The sequence below is a fragment of the Cricetulus griseus genome, chromosome 2 (genome assembly GCF_003668045.3).
Source record: "Cricetulus griseus strain 17A/GY chromosome 2, alternate assembly CriGri-PICRH-1.0, whole genome shotgun sequence".
Taxonomy (NCBI): Eukaryota; Metazoa; Chordata; class Mammalia; order Rodentia; family Cricetidae; genus Cricetulus; species Cricetulus griseus.
Genome location: NC_048595.1, coordinates 364,794,925 through 364,811,565, shown reverse-complemented (window position 1 = coordinate 364,811,565; position 16,641 = coordinate 364,794,925). Strand labels below are relative to the sequence as shown.

The 16,641-nt window shown below is 47.3% G+C and overlaps 1 protein-coding gene across 1 annotated transcript in view; it reads left to right on the top strand.

Moving 5' to 3' along the window:
* Nucleotides 1–11,512, top strand: part of Ube2ql1 (ubiquitin conjugating enzyme E2 Q family like 1) — a 36,729-nt gene extending 25,217 nt beyond the window's left edge. The window contains exon 2 of the mRNA XM_027400122.2: nucleotides 11,381–11,512. Coding sequence (XP_027255923.1) covers nucleotides 11,381–11,512 — 132 coding nt within the window. The remainder of the gene's footprint in view (nucleotides 1–11,380) is intronic.
* The last annotated feature ends 5,129 nt before the right edge of the window (nucleotides 11,513–16,641 follow it).

Here is a 16,641-nt window from a genome sequence, read left to right as displayed (position 1 = left end):
TCACCTCAGATCATCCACCTTCACCTACCTGCTTAGACTCACTAAACCCCACTACCTGAGCTAAGCCCTAGTCATGATCTCCTCTAAGTCACACTGATGAAGAAGCAGACACTGCAAGACCATTGTGAATTCAACCATGGCAAGGGTTCTCAACAATCACCAATGCAGCCCAGCCCTTCGTCCTAAATTAGACCTGTAGCAACCGCTGTCATTGTAAGGGGCAGAAGGGAATGCCTAGGAAATCCATCCTGTGTCCCTCACCCAGGGCAACTCTGGCTGCACCAGGCGTGCACTCTACACCACCAGGAGTCTTTGTGACACCGAAGACTTTAGAGAAATAGCTCCCTGGAAGTTTCTCTAGCTACTTTTATGATGAGGCACTAAAAGGAGATACCATGGGAAGAAAACTGATCATTTGGATCTTGGAAATGCCCAGTTTGAGACAGGGAGGAGAGAGCTGTGTCTGGAAGGAGTGGAAGCGGCCATTGGATAAGTGTTAAGAACTGAAACTGTAAATGTCATGTCCCTGAACATAGTGGTAAACTGAGGACCAGATGGGATGTTGATAGAGTGTAGGCAGCTCTGTAGAAACCGACACCCCCATCCCCCACCCCACAACATTCACTGTTCTTCCTGGAGGCTCAACACTCTTCCATAATGAGTTTGACCTTCACCTGATAGTATATGAAAAGCCACACCTGGGATACTGTGCTCTGTCCGTAGAAACTGTGCCACAGAACCTGGTGCACTTCTGTCAAGCAAGTGCATGGATATGTGTGATGGTTGAAATTCAATTTCCTATCCTCGTGGACACATTTGGTAAAATAAATGAAGTAGACGTCCATATAGCCTTGTTGCTGTGTTTTTCTACCAAGAACAAACTATTCTAAGAAAGTAGTGAGTGTTTTATGTGGTGTGTGCCCAAATCATAACGTTTTTTCTCATTTCAATTTTCCAGAAAACATTTCTCAAGTTAGTGTGATTTGTTTAATGCCATAACTCTTTCCCCATCTGCAAACGCCAGTGCTGTGATATGCAACGTGAACTTTCTCTGTCATTACAAGTCCCGTTGCTTAAAGAACAGACCACAGCCGTGAAATGTCACAGCAAGTGCAAAGGCAAACCTGTGCCCCAAGGTTGAAAACCATCTGCACAGTGAATTCCAGGCTCACTTCCCTGGCTGCCTGAGAAATCCTGTACTCCTTCTTCATGATTTTTTTTTTTCCAGAACAAACAGTTTTTCTCCAAATCATGGCATTCTACGAGCAGGGGCAGACATCAGAGCGAAGTTGCCCTCTCTTCTGGCACACCAATCCTCTGGCACTGTCTGCTGCCACATTATCTAGGACCATCTTGGTCCCCTCATTTGGGAGGGGTTCCTCTTTGAGGACATTGCCTATTATCTGTGCCAAAGGAACCGAATAACAGGAGCTGTGAAATAAAGAAATGTTCCGATTGCTCGATGGCGGGGAGTGATCAACTCAGGGGCAACTGACAGGGGAGAGTTTTGGGTCAGAGACAAACATAGTCATACGTGGAGGAGATTGAGCCTTGTCAGAGCCCGGCTTTCTGCAGAGAAAGGACAGAGGGCAGGTAGGGTAAAGGGTGAGTAACTTTCATCACATCATGTCTCCCTGGAAGCCATCTGCTCGGCTGTGTGTATCACCGAGGGGTGTGTCTTCCCCGGGGACAAAGATGGTGTAGCCTCTTCCACAGTGTGGCTAGCCATGGGCCATACATTTTTGTGTGATGCACTAGGAAAGCCCCTGGGCCAGACGATGACTGCAAGAACAGATGGAGACATCGCTGACATCATGGGCTTGCAGCAGGTGTGTAGCTGTGGACTGGAATGAACAAAGTTGTCCCCAGCCCCAACAGAAGAGCAGGAATGAGTCTGGATGGGTACAGACCTCTGTAGTGCTGGGAGAAGGAAGCTTGATTCCATTTTCAAAATGTGTCCCAAGGAGATGGAAAAGGTGGTGACCTAAGGAAAACCTACCAGGAAGGAAGGAAGTAGGACAAGATCTGAAGCAAGAGGCCAAATTGACATGGAAAATACCATCATTCCTTGAAAGTCACTCACAGAGTATACAGTCAGATAGAGTCATCTTCGACTGGAGGGGGCGTCAGAGTGGGGACAGAAGCATTGGTGGGAGCAGGGGCAGCATGGATACACTCTCATGGAGCTAAGATCAGGCACAAGATGTTTAAGTAAATGCAGAAATACTGATATAACATAATCTGTAGGTCTACCCATGAAAATAATGTGGGCCTATAAGGATATTTCCGTAACTGCCCACATAGAATCTAGAATGATAAGAGAAAACACAGGAGTGGCTGTGTACCAGATTGGCCCTTAAAAAGCAGTATCAAAAATAAAAAATAAAAACAATGGAGAGGGCTGGGAATGTTGCTCAGGTGGTAGAGTCTGGAGTCCATAAACCAGGTGTGATAGTGCAAGCACTTGGGAGACAGAGGCAGGAGGGTCAATCAGCGTCATTCCGTACTTCATTTTGCATTTGGGGCTAGAGTGAGATACATGGAGTTCAATCAATCAACCCACAGATAGGAATATATCTCAGTTGTACAGTGCTTACCCAGCATGTATGAGGCCCTAGGTTCAACTCCTGGCACAGCACAAAAGTAAATATTCAAGACAGTGCCAAGTACTCCTTATGGTGGAATAAGATTGCCCTGGTAGGGTGTTAACTGTCAACCCGATGCAGCCTAGAGTCACCTGAAAACTCTCTGCTGAGTAAATATGTCAACTGGGCTGGTCTGTGGAGACAGATCTTGATTGTGAATTGACGAAGCAGAGCCCCGCCCACCTGTGACATCATCATTCCCTGGGCAAGCTGCCCTAGCCTGCATAAAAGAGCTGGCTAGGCACAAGCTGGAGAGCAAGCTAGCAAGTAGGGTTCCTCATGGTTTCTGCTTCATGTTCTGACTTGTGTTCCTGCCCTGACTCCACTCAGTGATGGAGTGTGGCCTGGAAGTGTGAACCAAGCAGACCGTTTCCTCCCCCACGTTTTATCATGGCAACAGAAAGCAAGCTAGAGCAGGTAACAGGAAAAGAGCAAATCTCTGGGAAGATGGGGAAGGTCAGAAATAGCCATAAAGGCAGGGTTAGCAAACTCAATGTTTATGCAGAGTGGGGATAATGAGGTACAGGCTTGGAGCTGCAGACTAAAAAGGGGGTGTTACCAATGGCAGGAGAAAGCTCCCTATGGAGGAAGCCATGGAGAAGCCAAGGAAGGAAATGTATGGGGAGTGGGTGTCACTACCTTGCCTGTCCTCTGGTATATGGGCCACCCTAGCTTCACAATCAAAGATCCCGTTGTGATAATCTGGCAGTGGTGTTCCGAGTTGTGTGGCTTTCAGCACCTCACTGATTCTTCTGTGTCTCAGTTACTCCAAGTGTATAGAAGGGCACTGAGCCCAATTACTAGGATGCCCCAGCATATCTATGTTGCTGGAGTTTTCTTGTCCCACCAGGTCCAACTGCTTCAGCCCCAAATGAACACACAGAGAGTTATATTAATTATTAAACTGTTGACCGATAGCTAGGGCTTCTTACTGGCTAGCTCTGTCTTAATTACTAACCCATTTCTATTAATCTAAGTATTCCCATGTGGTCTTGGCTTACAGGAGAATGCCCAGACCTGTTACTCCTTTGGTGACTACATGGCATCTCTTCTCAGTCTCTCTCTCCGCCTTCCTTTCCCTGAATTCACCTCATCTCCTAGTCTCACCTACCTTCCTGCTTCTATTGGCCAAACAGTGTTTTATTCACCAACCAAAGAGAATCACATATACAGAAGGACAGCCCCCATCAGCCAATAAGAGAAACACATATACAGAAGGACATTCCCCATCAACCAATAAGAGAAACACATATACAGGACATCCTCCCTCACATCTAATGTGAGGACATCTGGAAAGCAGTGTCTGGCACATGGTGGGCAGTGTCTACCTTCAGCGATGTCTTGCTGTCTCCCCACCATGTTAACATAAACAGTACTGGGCCCCGCCCTGAGGACCCGACTTCTCAGGCAGAAGTGTGCTTATGATTCTCGAAACACCAACTTTAAAATGATCATCTGATACCGTGCACGCTTTTAGCACAAGTGTTGCTTTTTCTGCGTTTGAGTCCTCCAGCAAAATACCATCTGCTGCAGTGCAGACTCAACAATTGCTAGAACTTTCTTTAGGCTGGAGAGGAAAATGATGTTCTGGGTTTTTTTTTTTTTTTTTTTGAGAATCTGTGAAGTATGCCTTTGGCGCTGCCAGTGGCTGGGGAATTTTCATGGCATTGTTAAATAAAGTGCCTCCCGCTTTAAAAAACTTCTCAGTGAACACCATCAAGATGCACACAAAACCAGTGATAGTTTGTCCTCCCATGAGGTTTCACAAAACTAAGAGTATACCTGAATCCATAAACTGCTTAAGAACTGGGAAAATATTTGGGACTGGGTTAGACAATCTGTTGTCACTTACAATTTCTCAGCAAGGGTGTGATAAGGACACATTTCCTGTTGCTTGGAGTGGCTTTGCACTGAGATACTGTTCTCTTACCTTGCACCTAAGAGTCGGATTCTTACAAAAATCATCTATGATCCTCCCATCATGGGGACCATAGTCTGCCCATTGTATTCATCCACTCATTTATTCATTATTTCCTGTACTTATTATTTCATCTTTCATCAGGCTGAGGAGTAGGAAGCCCTGTGCATCGTGCTTTCCCAATGTCTCTCGCTGCCACTGGAGACTTTTCAGATGACAGTGACTTGATCAGTCCTTGGGGAGTCTAAGCTGGCTGCCCACTTAGAGCCCCTTCATGTATAAGCTGCACTTCCTGTTAAAGAAACATATTTCTTCCCAAAGGCAGCAAACACTAAAGCAATCAAAGAAGGAGAGTTCTCAGGCTTTGATGGGTTGTAGCTCAAGTAGCCATCTGCATTGGTTCAACTTTCCTTGTCTCTGTGGCCAGATATCTGACACAACAAGCCACCTGGGGAAGTAAGGATTTATTCTGGCTCAGAGGTTGAAAGGATGAAGTCCATCCTGGCAGGAAAGACTTGGCAGAGTGGCTCCTTGGAGGAGGGGGCACCTCAGTAGAACCAGGAAGCAGAGACAGGCCTTGAACCAGAACAACTTTAGGGCTTGTCCCCAACAATATAATTCTTCCAGCTCAACCCATTTCCTAACTATTCCACCACAAGCTGGGGACGAGTGTTCAAATACATGGCCTTGTAGGGGGCATTTCCCATCCAAACACCTTCACACATCTAAGACTCCTTAAGAACTGCCCCTGTGGGTGATTTTGGGGCCACATGACCTGTGTGTCCTCACTTGCTCTCCCCATGGACCACACAAGTTCACCACCATAGGGGTTATTGACACATGACAGGGAAAGTACTAGCGCCAAGGGAGAGTGACTTCAGAGAGGTCTATTGTCCACTAGAGAATGGATACAGGCCCCTTCTCTCCCTCACATCTGTCCTGTGTACCCTCTTCTTGATAATCATTTAGATTCCTTGGTGTGAGAGCCAATCCAGCCACCCCTACCCCTTCAGTCTGGAATTCAGATGTATAGCCCAAACCCAGCCAACACAGACTTAGCCCCTAGCCCTGTTTTCTACTTGAGCCAGTCTGCTCTCTTGTTCCCACCACTCTGGCCCCAAGCCCTGTCCACAGTTGCCTTGTTGGGCTGACACAGTGTTGCCTCTGCCAGGTCTTCACCCTTCTCTACACTGTAAGAGTATCTAAGATGACCAAACCCCAAGCCCACTAGACCGCCTACCAGGAAACTCATGCCAAAGACAGCCTGACCCAGTGTTCTCTCTAAACTTGTGCTCTTCTGGGCCTGACACACTGCATCCTGCTGGGATTAGATGCTCCTGGGGCCTGGAGAGAGGTCACTCTATCCCCATTGTCCCCTTTTGTGTGTGGGATTACAATCTCTGAAAATGTGTAAGTGACTATTCTTACCCAAAATGCTTGGGACATGAACTGCTTCAGATTTTCAAACCGCCTGGCACATCATGCCAGAGAGGGATTTAAGTGAGTCTGTTACTGGGTGTCTAAACCATGAAAGGAATCCTGAGCCACCCTTGTGATAAAATCCCTTCTGAGAACACAGGAACCTGCATGCAGGCCAGGTGCCAGAGACTAGAACTGAGCAGGTGGGCTGACAGGCACCAGTGCTCACTGGAATGCTCTAGGTCCCTGGAGGTGACCCACCAATCTCAGTAAATATTCCTCCAGCCTTCCCAAGAAGCCTCTCCAGAGGCCTGACCAGGATGTCTTCCCTGGGTCTTCAAGGTTTCTGGGGTACAGAGCCTCCAATCTCACCAGCCCCAGCTCTTCTGTAACCATTAGCAAGGGGAGGAATAGAATAAGCTGGTTCTGTATAAGTCCTGAGGATCAGGTGAAGTTGCTGAGATGACCTAAGTGAAAACAGCCAGACAGCAGCTGTTCACCAGTAACTCTGGGTCCTACAGAGGCGTGAGGGGAGTTAGCAGTCTGGGCTTTTCACTTCAACCTCCACTGACATTCCAGAGCATCTAGTCCAAGGGCATGCTCCCACAGTCTTAGGCCCTCTGTCTATGTCCTCCTGGCCCTCAGTGTTGTCACAATTGGAAAGAGTAACTAAGCTTGGGCCTGGGCACATAACTGACTGACCTCCAGATTGATCCATGCAGCCTGGACCTCCCTCTGTTCAGTAAGAAGCTGGCCTTGTGGTAACTGCTGGGCTCTGGTCAGTAGTCAAATCCCTTCAGGGAACTGACCTGCCCCCACAGTTTGAATGTCACCACTATGGTGTTACATTTGCCCAGGCTCATATGACAAGCTATGTGCCTGTGTGCATTTATAGATACTCATGTATATTAATTACATGTGTGATTCACACATAATCAGGTCATGCTAATGGCTGCTCCAGGCCCCTTCTATCTAATGCCTCACTTTACCCCAGCCAGAAAGGTCTTTTTCCTATGGCTTGAGTGCCCTTTTCTGTGACTGGGCAACTGGTTTCTTTGAAGCCATCTTGCCAGTGTTGTGTCTTACCTGCCCTTTTGGAAACTTACAAATGCATTTTGCTTAGAATTTGCTTTGAATTTCCAACCTTAAAAGAAAGTCTGCCCCAGGCGGGCCTCCTTTCAAGTTTCTTCTGGTTGTGAGCCTTCTCTCTCCAGACCCACACCTTTCCTCCGTGTTCCCTCTTCCCTTCTCCTTTTCCAAAGCTGGGCTGGAAGACATTTAGGATCTGATTCAGCCCAGCAGCCAGCATTGTTCCCACTCCAGAGACAAGGGCATGTGTGTCTGCTGAATAGTATGGATGGGCCCAGGCCCCTTTGCTTGGCCCTAAGCCGGATATCAGTTGGTAATGACTGGTCTCCCAGGACATTTGACATTGTCTGGACAAGAGCATTGTCATGCCAGCACCTAGTGGAATTAGGCCAGGCATGATGCTCATGCCTACTCGGTACAGAATAACTTTCAGCAGACCTATCCTGCCCAAGTGTCACTAACACCAACAAAGCCAAAACAAGCTTGTACCTTCATCGTGTCCTAAAGCTCCCAAAGGTGGCATGGCTTTGTGTTTTTTAAGTCAGTGCCCAACCCACTTAATGAATGAAGCCACAAGGAGGCTGAGGGTGGCTCTGAAAACTGACGGTCAATGTGTAGGTGGATACAGTGCAATGTTAGAGAGGACCACTCTTTGGAGTCACCTAGAAGCCTGTTAGCTGCTAAGATGTGGGGATGCCTTCACATTTAATCACATGGCTGTCCTCCCTCATCCAAAAGCCAGAGCTAGGTAGGCAAAGTGTTTGCTGTGTGAGCAGGAGGCCCCGAGCTTGACATCCAAAACCCATGTGGAAAAGCATGGTGCGGGGGACGACATGCTTATGATCCTAGCATTGGGGAAGCAAAGACAGGAGGATCGCTGGACTCACCTGACAACTCAGCCTAATCAGCGAGCTCCAGACAAAATGAGTGATAATGTATCAAAATATGAGTGAGTGGTACCTGAGGAATGACACCTGAGTTTGACCTGTGGCCTCTGTATGCACATACATTAAAGCCTCCAGCAAAGCAAGATTAAACAAAGGCATACCTAATGGCTTTGTTTCACAGGTGCAGGCCCAGCTCTTGTGTTCTTATTAACCCTCTTTTTCATCACAGTTGGGCTGAACCCTTAAAGGTTGGGGAGGCAAATACTAAGTTTCCCTGGCACTGGAGAGAGAAAGGGCACCAAGTATGTTGTGGTAGACTCTGCAGGATGACACTAAGTTCTCATAGTGTAGTAGGAAGAGAGTCACATCCAAGTGACACTCTCATGAAACACAAGTAAAGGTAGTTGAGAAGAAATGAGAATTATCCAAAAGAAGTGTCTGAGTCTAGACTCTGATTATCATGTGAAAACAGACGGGTGCTCTGAGAGTAAGCCAGAAAGTCCTTAATTGTGTCTCCTTCCCAAGTCTCCGTGTTTCCAACTAGTTTCCTTGTCTCAGCGAATCTGTAACAAGTGTTTAGGCAACATTTCTTGTTGCTGCTACAAAAGTTCTGACAAACCTAATTTAAGGAAAGATGGGTTTATCTGAGCTCACAGATCCAGGGTACAGCCTATCACCGCAGGGAGTCATGCCCCCAGGAGTGTGAGACAGCATCAGCATCACAATCCGTGCTCTGTGAAGAAGCAGGGATGGATGAACGCTGGCTGCTCAGCTGGCTTTCTGCTCTTTTTTAGTCAGTCTGGGACCCCAGTTCATGGAATGTTGCCAGCCACACTCAGAGTGAATCTTACCACTCAGCTAATGCAGTCTGGACACGGTCCCTTACAGACTCAGCAGTGGCCACAGGACATGTGAGAGGGGGTTCTTCTCTCCCTGTCTCATGGCACTGTAGGACACATCAGTGAAAACAACTCAGCCACCTGGCAGAACGGGGAAAAGAAATGCTGCTTTTGAAACCTAATGTTGATCTGTGTAACGCCGAAGTGGCCCATCTGAAACGGGCAGGCCAGGTGTACTCGCTGCAGGACCGACAGCCTCTCACGGGCTAGCTTAGTGGAGAGAAGGCACTGAACTGCCAGCTCCTGGCAGCCTCTCTCCTGCCGTCAAATTGACTTCGTACTGGACTCTGTGTTTATGATCCTCCCAGAAAGAGAGAAAAGCAACAAAGGGCCACTTGTTCCACTAGGAGTTTGCTGGTTGTATCTTCTAACAGTTGGGACTCTCACAAAGAATGGGCAAAGTTTGTGTTCATGACAAAGCCACCAAGTGTTCTATAATTACTACAAGCCTGTTTGTCTGGGTTGGGTGTTTTAATTCAGAATACTCAGTCAGACCACCAGTCATCAGTACTGTACAAAGGGATGATGAGGATGGTTAAAATACCCACATTATTCAAAACTGTATGGTCTCATAGACGTGTAAACCAACTGCCCTGAACAAACACCTTCCCCTATATCTGATGCCAAAGCTTTGGTCTTTGACCTCAGCCACTGCTGTTCGAGTTCTAAATCTTGGTGGCCACTTGTTATAGGGTATAACCACCCTTCATAAAGTATGGACATATATAATTAAGCATCAGGCTCATACCCTGGCAAGATTTAGGGACATCATTACAGTCATCAGGCAGATGCTGTCTCCTCTCTCCTCCCCTCCTCTCCTTGGGTCCTTTTCCCTTTGAAAGCTCATTGGTCAGCCTGGAAGTCATTATAAAGGGTGTCAGGTGTCCTGGATAGCAGGGACATAGCAGCCAGCCAGGGGGCCATTGGACATGCAGAGCACTGGTCTCTGGATTCCTGCCTTGTGTGAATAAGAAGGCCCCATTGAACTGGAAGTGCAAGCTCTGAATTCACGCGTGTGAGCTGCCCTTCCACCCTCAGGTCTCTGGGATCCAGCACCCCTGGATAAAGATTTAGAATCCAGTCCAGCATCTATCACTTGGTTTATCAGAAAGAGCTAGGGTTGCAGCAAGCAAGGTGCCACCCTCAGCGTATTAGGGTGGTAGTGGAGCAGGACTGTGGTGTAGTTTGAAGACCAGCCTCCATTTCAAGGTCCAGTACATGCACACAGTTGCACTGACATATCAGTGTAGCATCCCAAGAATGCAGAAAACCTGTTCCGTTACCAAGAAGTAGTGGGCAATGGGATGCGGAAACTTGCTGGCTGATGGAAAGCGTCTGTGTCTTTAGGGGTGTTTGGGCCCCATCTGTGTATAACATGTGCATGCTTGCTCAAAGAGAGAACTAACCCCCGGGAAAGCATGACCCTGATTAGGAGTGAGCCAGGACATCCACAAAGCCAAAGGGGACAACTCAGGTAATCAGTTGCTTAAGAAGCTAGATGACTAAGAGCCACAGCAGGCTATCCAGTAAGGGCCCACTGCCATCCCAACTGCTGGTGACAAACCACAGGCTCTTGGATATATGTTTGTTTCCATTGTGACACCTTTTTTTCTGATTTCTCACAGTCTAGCAGGTATGTCCCTACCTCTGCCTTTGGGCTGCATGTGGCTGAGGATTAGCTATAAATTTGGCCCAGCATGGATATATAAACTTACTGAAAACATGATTCGATGTTTTTTGCATTCTTTCTGTTACTCAACTATGTGTTTTTTAAGGGTGAACTTCGTAGATAAGAACATGTTGTCACATATCAAATGGTTGGACACGCCCAGCTTCTCTTCACAGTCTTCTCAGTCACCTTAACATGGACCAGGTCCCCTAGCCCATGGCACGACCCGGGCTCCAGCCATTCAGAACACACACAGTCTTTTTGAGGAGTTGGTTCTGACCCCTGACCCCCACCTGCCTCCAAAGCTGTATAATGCATGAAATGACAGGAGGGCAGTAACTGCTCCCAAGACTGGACTTTAAATTTTAGTTTTTAACTGATGGCATTGTGAATGCATAATATACACATCTATGTGTAAATGTATTTATTTCCATGACTACCAAAGAAAACCCAGAAGTTACACTTGAAGCGTTCCAGTGAGAAGGCTCCCATCTGAAATGGTGCTGTAATCCTAATGGATCCTTCAACTGTGTCTCAGGAATGCAGGAAGGCTGACTCCCAGCCTCACAGACTGAACCAGTTTGGATAAAGCTGGGCTGTGGTTTGGGGGAGGGGGGTGCCTACACACCCAAAAGCTTACAGTCTGGGGCTCCCCAGTGGGCTCCCTATCAAAGCTGGACACCCCATATCTGTTCCATGAGCGTGTCACATCGTCCTTGCTAGTGGTCAACACATCTCCATTCCGTCATCAGGAATACCCCACCGCCCACCGCCGTATGTTCCTTCAACAAACCTATTAGGAGACAGTCCGTCTGCTGAGACTCTAACCTGGTGTCTTTCTCCATCTCACACAGGGACGGATCTGCAGAAAAGCCGGCAAGTCAAAAAAGTCCTTCAGCCGCAAGGAAGCCGAAGCAACCTTTAAGAGTTTGGTGAAGACTCATGAGAAATACGGCTGGGTCACCCCGCCCGTGTCTGACGGCTGATGCCTGCACGAACCCTAGACGCTTGAGCCGCCCGTCCGTCCACACTCCACCCTGCCATCTCCTCCCACCGCTGCGCATCTTCTACCCTTTTCTACTCCAGCCAGAACTGTGTCCTGAATGCGAAGGACACGCTTAAGTTATTTATGAACTGATGTGTTTACGGAGAGAAAGAGCGAACTGTTCGGGATTATGTTTCCATAACAAATGACCGTCTCTAAGTCACTTTAGAACAAAGGCCGAGATGATGGTGTTTCCCAGGCCCCGCCCCCTACCCCCGCTGCCCTCCTGTTGCATTGCCCCTAGCTTCTTTCCATGACAGCAGAGCTCTGAGCAGCCTGTGGGAATCTCAGTGCCCCGCCCACCTCATTTCCATGTACAAGGCGCTGTTCCCAAGTCAGGAGCACCCCACACCACTGGGCCCCTCTGGCCCCTGTTTGCTGTGCTCTGTATCTGTTTCTCTTCCTGGCAGGTCGACATCACTTGAAGATGTGTCTTTTTCTTTCTGTGGCCTGTGGTCTGCTGTGATGACATTCAGACCTCATTCATGCTCTGACCTTTGGCTCATGAAAACACCAATCTAACGCTGCCAGGTTCTAGTGCTGACTTAGAACTACAACTGCCACTTGATTAAAATGTGCTCCCATGCTTACCTTGCTGTGCTGCTCTTCACAGGTAAATCAGTGCCATTTGATGAGAGGCAGGGGGTGCTGCAGCCACCAGGGAGGTTCAGGACATGAGGTGCACCCCCCTGGGGCTCAGAGCAGCAGACCGGTCCAGGGGAACATTCTCATGTTAGGGAATGCTCCGGCAACCGTACGGCTGTGTCCATCTTCTCTCAGTCACCAAAAGACATTTGCCCATTTGCTGAGGTCATCGGACTCATTTTGTCTTCCGTGCTAGTGACAGGAGACACCAGAACTGCCAAAGGACACCAAGTGACACAAGGAGGACTTGCATGACCTGATCTGTTATTTCACCCGCTAGTCACTTGTGTGTCCCTGAGGTTGAAGCAAGAGCACCCTCACTGTGGTGTAAAACTTCCTGTTATTTAATCTGCCCCACACTTTCATTTTGCTCTTCTGTTAAATCACCTAGAACTTTCTAAGAAACTCCATGAAATGAGGAGATGGTGTTTATGATAACATGCAGAAAGAGGTAAAAATGTTCATTCCAAGTGGAAAATCTTATTGGACACATTTTAAATAAAACCATGCATACCTGACACCCGGCCTCCAGAATCAATCGTTGTGAGCTAGCCTTCTACTGGAAGTCAGTCTTTTGCTTTCTTTCTTTCTTCCCTTACTTCCTTTCTTCCTTTCTGTCTGGTGTGTGTGTGTGTGTGTGTGTATGTATGTATGTATGTATGTATGTATGTATGTATGTATGTATGTCTCTTTTAATGTTTTGCCTGTATGGATGTCTGCACCACATGAATGCCTGGCACCTTCAGAAAACATTAGAATCCCCTGGAGTTGGACTCACAGATGGTTATTAGCCACCATGAAGGTGCTGAGAATCAAACCCAAGTCCTCTGGAAGAACAGTCGGTGCTCTTAACCACTGAGCCAGCAATCTAGCTACAGTGGACGGTTTTCATCTTCATTTAAAGTGTTAATATTTCAGACGCTGCCAATACTAAAACATGGGTCAGGGGCAACATTTTACAGGATAGAAGCATATCTTAGGAGCCCAGACTTGCAAATGTCTGGTCAACTAAAACGGTTCCAGGGAGTCAACTAGAACCTTACCAGAAAGCCTGGCTGTATGACTACAGGCGGTGCTCAAATGTTGCCACTTGGATCTTCCAGCTATAAAGACAGAGCCAGCTTCTTGGCTGATTCCATGCAATTACTTGGACAGCTTGAGGGGCTTCTCATTGTTCAAAGATGCTTAGGGACCCAGAAAACCTCATCGCAAAGGCCAAAGACTGGCTCTTCCCAGTGTGCCTGGGGGCCAACCAAATATACCCCATATTGTCATTCTGCTTCTTACCATTTTTTCTTTTGAGACAGGGTCTCATGTATTCCTAGTTGGCCTCAATCTCGCTATGTAGGTGAGACTAGCCTTGAACTCCTAATCATCATGCTCCCGACTCCCAAGTGCTAGAATTATATCACTTTGCCCAGTGTATTTAGATCTAGGGCCTTGGACACAGTGGCATGTATACTAGGCAAGCACTCCACCAATTCAGCTACAGCCCCAGCCTTCTTACCACTTTCCTACTCTCCCCAAATATACAAAGCAGCTGCAGGACTAAAAGGACAAGATGCTAAGAGTGGCCTGCCTGCTCAGTTTCCCCCAAAGCAGCCATGATCAAGAGAAACTAGATGGCAGGAAGTGTGCAGACTTCTCCATCCTGAACACCAACTTTTGGCTCGTGGTCTTTGTACCCGTGGCTGTTGGTTGTTATGGTGTTCCTTCAGCTGTGGACCTTGAAGACTAAGGATGCAAACTGTTCCTCGGATACCAAGGAGGACAATGTCTAGACAAGCTCCTCTTCCATCCAGCACTTTTGGAAAGAGATGCACATGCAAAGCTGGGTGACTGAGTTTTGTTTATTGGATGAATGAAAAATGCCCCCCTCATTGTTCCAAGGTGGGCTATTCTAGAAGTGCAGCCAAGAGACTTGATATCACCCAATGGCCCTGTGACTTACAGCCACCAAGTGGGGAGGCCTCACACTCAACTTCACTCTTTCTGGCACCTGAAGTTTAATTTATTTTGTGTGGCATTTGTGTTATTTTGTATAAGTCTGGGTAACAAATCAAATATTTGTTTTTATCGAAATGCCATTTTCAGGTAGTGAGAGGGTTCAATCAGTGAGGTACCTACCATGCAAGCTTGAAGAGCTGAATTTAGATGCTCAGAGCCCATGTTAGGAGCCGTGCACAGTACCATATGCTTCTAACTATAGCTTAGGAGAGAGAGGGGGCAAAATAGGCAGATCCCTGAAGCTCATTGGCCAGCCAGTGTAGCTGATTAATTATCAAGCTTTGAGTTCACTGAGAGACACTCTCACAAAACAATAAGGCCAACAACAATCAAGACAAACCTGAGTCTCTGGACAAGTGTGCAATACCACATGCACTAAAAAGTTTTCAATTAAAAGACTAGAATGGGTCATTTTTCAAATTTTGAAAGCAGTAGGGGATGATTTAAAGTACAAATATTGCTTTGACTCTGTCCACCAGAAGCCACCTTCTCCACGGTCTGCACCAAGACAGGGCAGTTAGGTGAGGTGCACCATGTCCACTACATGCCAACCACAACTGTTGTGTCCTGGGTGGACCTCACTGTACCCCCTCTTAAAGTCGTGCCTGTTCTGGAGCCCAGTGTGAGAAGGAAGCTCACTCCAGGCCTGGACAGTTCCTGGTATCTCACTTCCACAAAGCTAGCAAACTCATCCCCAGCAGGGAAAAAGAAGATGGCTGGCCAGAGAGCAGAGACGCTCAGATCCCACCATCTCTACTTACCAGTTAGAAGTCGAATCAAGTCAGAGGTCAGAAAGCCACAAGAACAAAAAAAACGCAAACCGTTGAGCTTCCTCACAGTGCAAAACCCCTTTCTGCAGCAGAGTATCTTGGACACCCACCACAGCCTGCAGACACCATGCTGGCACCTCACATGGTCCACCCAGTAACTTTGTAGAAGATGGAGAGTCACTGGCATCTTAGAAAGCCCTGCATGAGCTCTCTGCTGCTATACCCACCACCCTGGCTATATGCATGATACTCCTGCAAGAGTCATTCATGAAAGTTCATCACTTAATGATCCAAGGTTTAGCTCCCTGTTACAGACATTCTTTCCCAACAGTCTGGTCCCACAGCCGTGCCAGCCCCAAATGAACACTCAGTGACATATTAATTGTGAAACTGTTAGCTAATAACTAGGGCTTCTTATTGGCTATCTCTGTCTTATTTACTAACCCATTTCTATTAATCTTAAGTATTTCCAAATGGTTTTATCTTACCAGAGAAAGGTCCAGGAACCTATTACTCCTCTGGCATCCTACATGGTGACTGCTCTCTGCCTACACCTCCCAAAATCCTCCTCATCTCCTAGACCCACCTATCTTGCTGCCCTATTGGCCACAGTGTGTCATTCATCAACCAATAAGAGAAACAGCTAAAAGGGTGACTCCTAGGAACATGTGAAGCCATCACAGATCACGTCACTCAAGTTCTAGCTATTTGTGTAAGCCAGACACTTCCTCAGCAGGAGACTCTCATTGAGCAAGTGAGGTTTGTCCATGGCTGAGTGAGTGAAAGAGAGAAGGTCTCCAGTAGATATGGAGGAGGCTGTGCCCATTCTCATCATAGCTATGGGCCACATCCTCACTGCCTCCACAGGGGGTGCTGACAGCTCCTTGATTTCATCTTCAAGGACTTTGTTCAGAGGCCTCATCTCAGAGGAAGGACGCAGCCCAACCCAGCTATCCAGCATGGCATGGGAAGCTACCCTGTGTGTAGAAATTGCACACCAGCATTTCAGCAGAGCCCTTCTGACAGTGTAGTGATATATTATTTATGATCTATTAAAGCCTGCCTGAGGATTCAGAAATCCAAGTCAGCCACAAGGCATGGAAACCAGGCACACACCTTTAATCCCAACTGCCAGAAGCTAGGAGGTGGTGGTACACACCTTTAATCCTAGGACTCAGGATTAAGAGATTGACAGATCTCTGTGAATCCAAGGCCACACAGACCTACACAAGAGTGAATCAGTCTAAAAGAAAAGAGAATTATAGCTCACACCTTTAATCCCAGCATCATCGAAGTATAAAACAAAAGCAAAATCTCAGTATTAGGCATTCATTCTCCAGCCACACTAAGCAGAGGTTACAGTCTGAGGCTTGGTGAGAGCTGGTGGAGACAGGATCAGCCCCTTCAGCCTGAGGGAAAGGTAAGAAGCTAATGACTGGCTGCTTTGCTTTTCTGATATTCAGCTTGAAGCTTGAACCCCAGTATCAGCCTGTGGGTCTTTTATTAATTCGTGTTACATGACAGCATGAGGAATTTTAGTGGAATTAGCTTTGTGAGGAAGTAGAACTTGTGTCCCAACAGTGTAAGTGCGATCATTGCATCTCCTTGATGCACTCCACAGAGAAAAGAGTCAAGGCCAGGGAGTCAG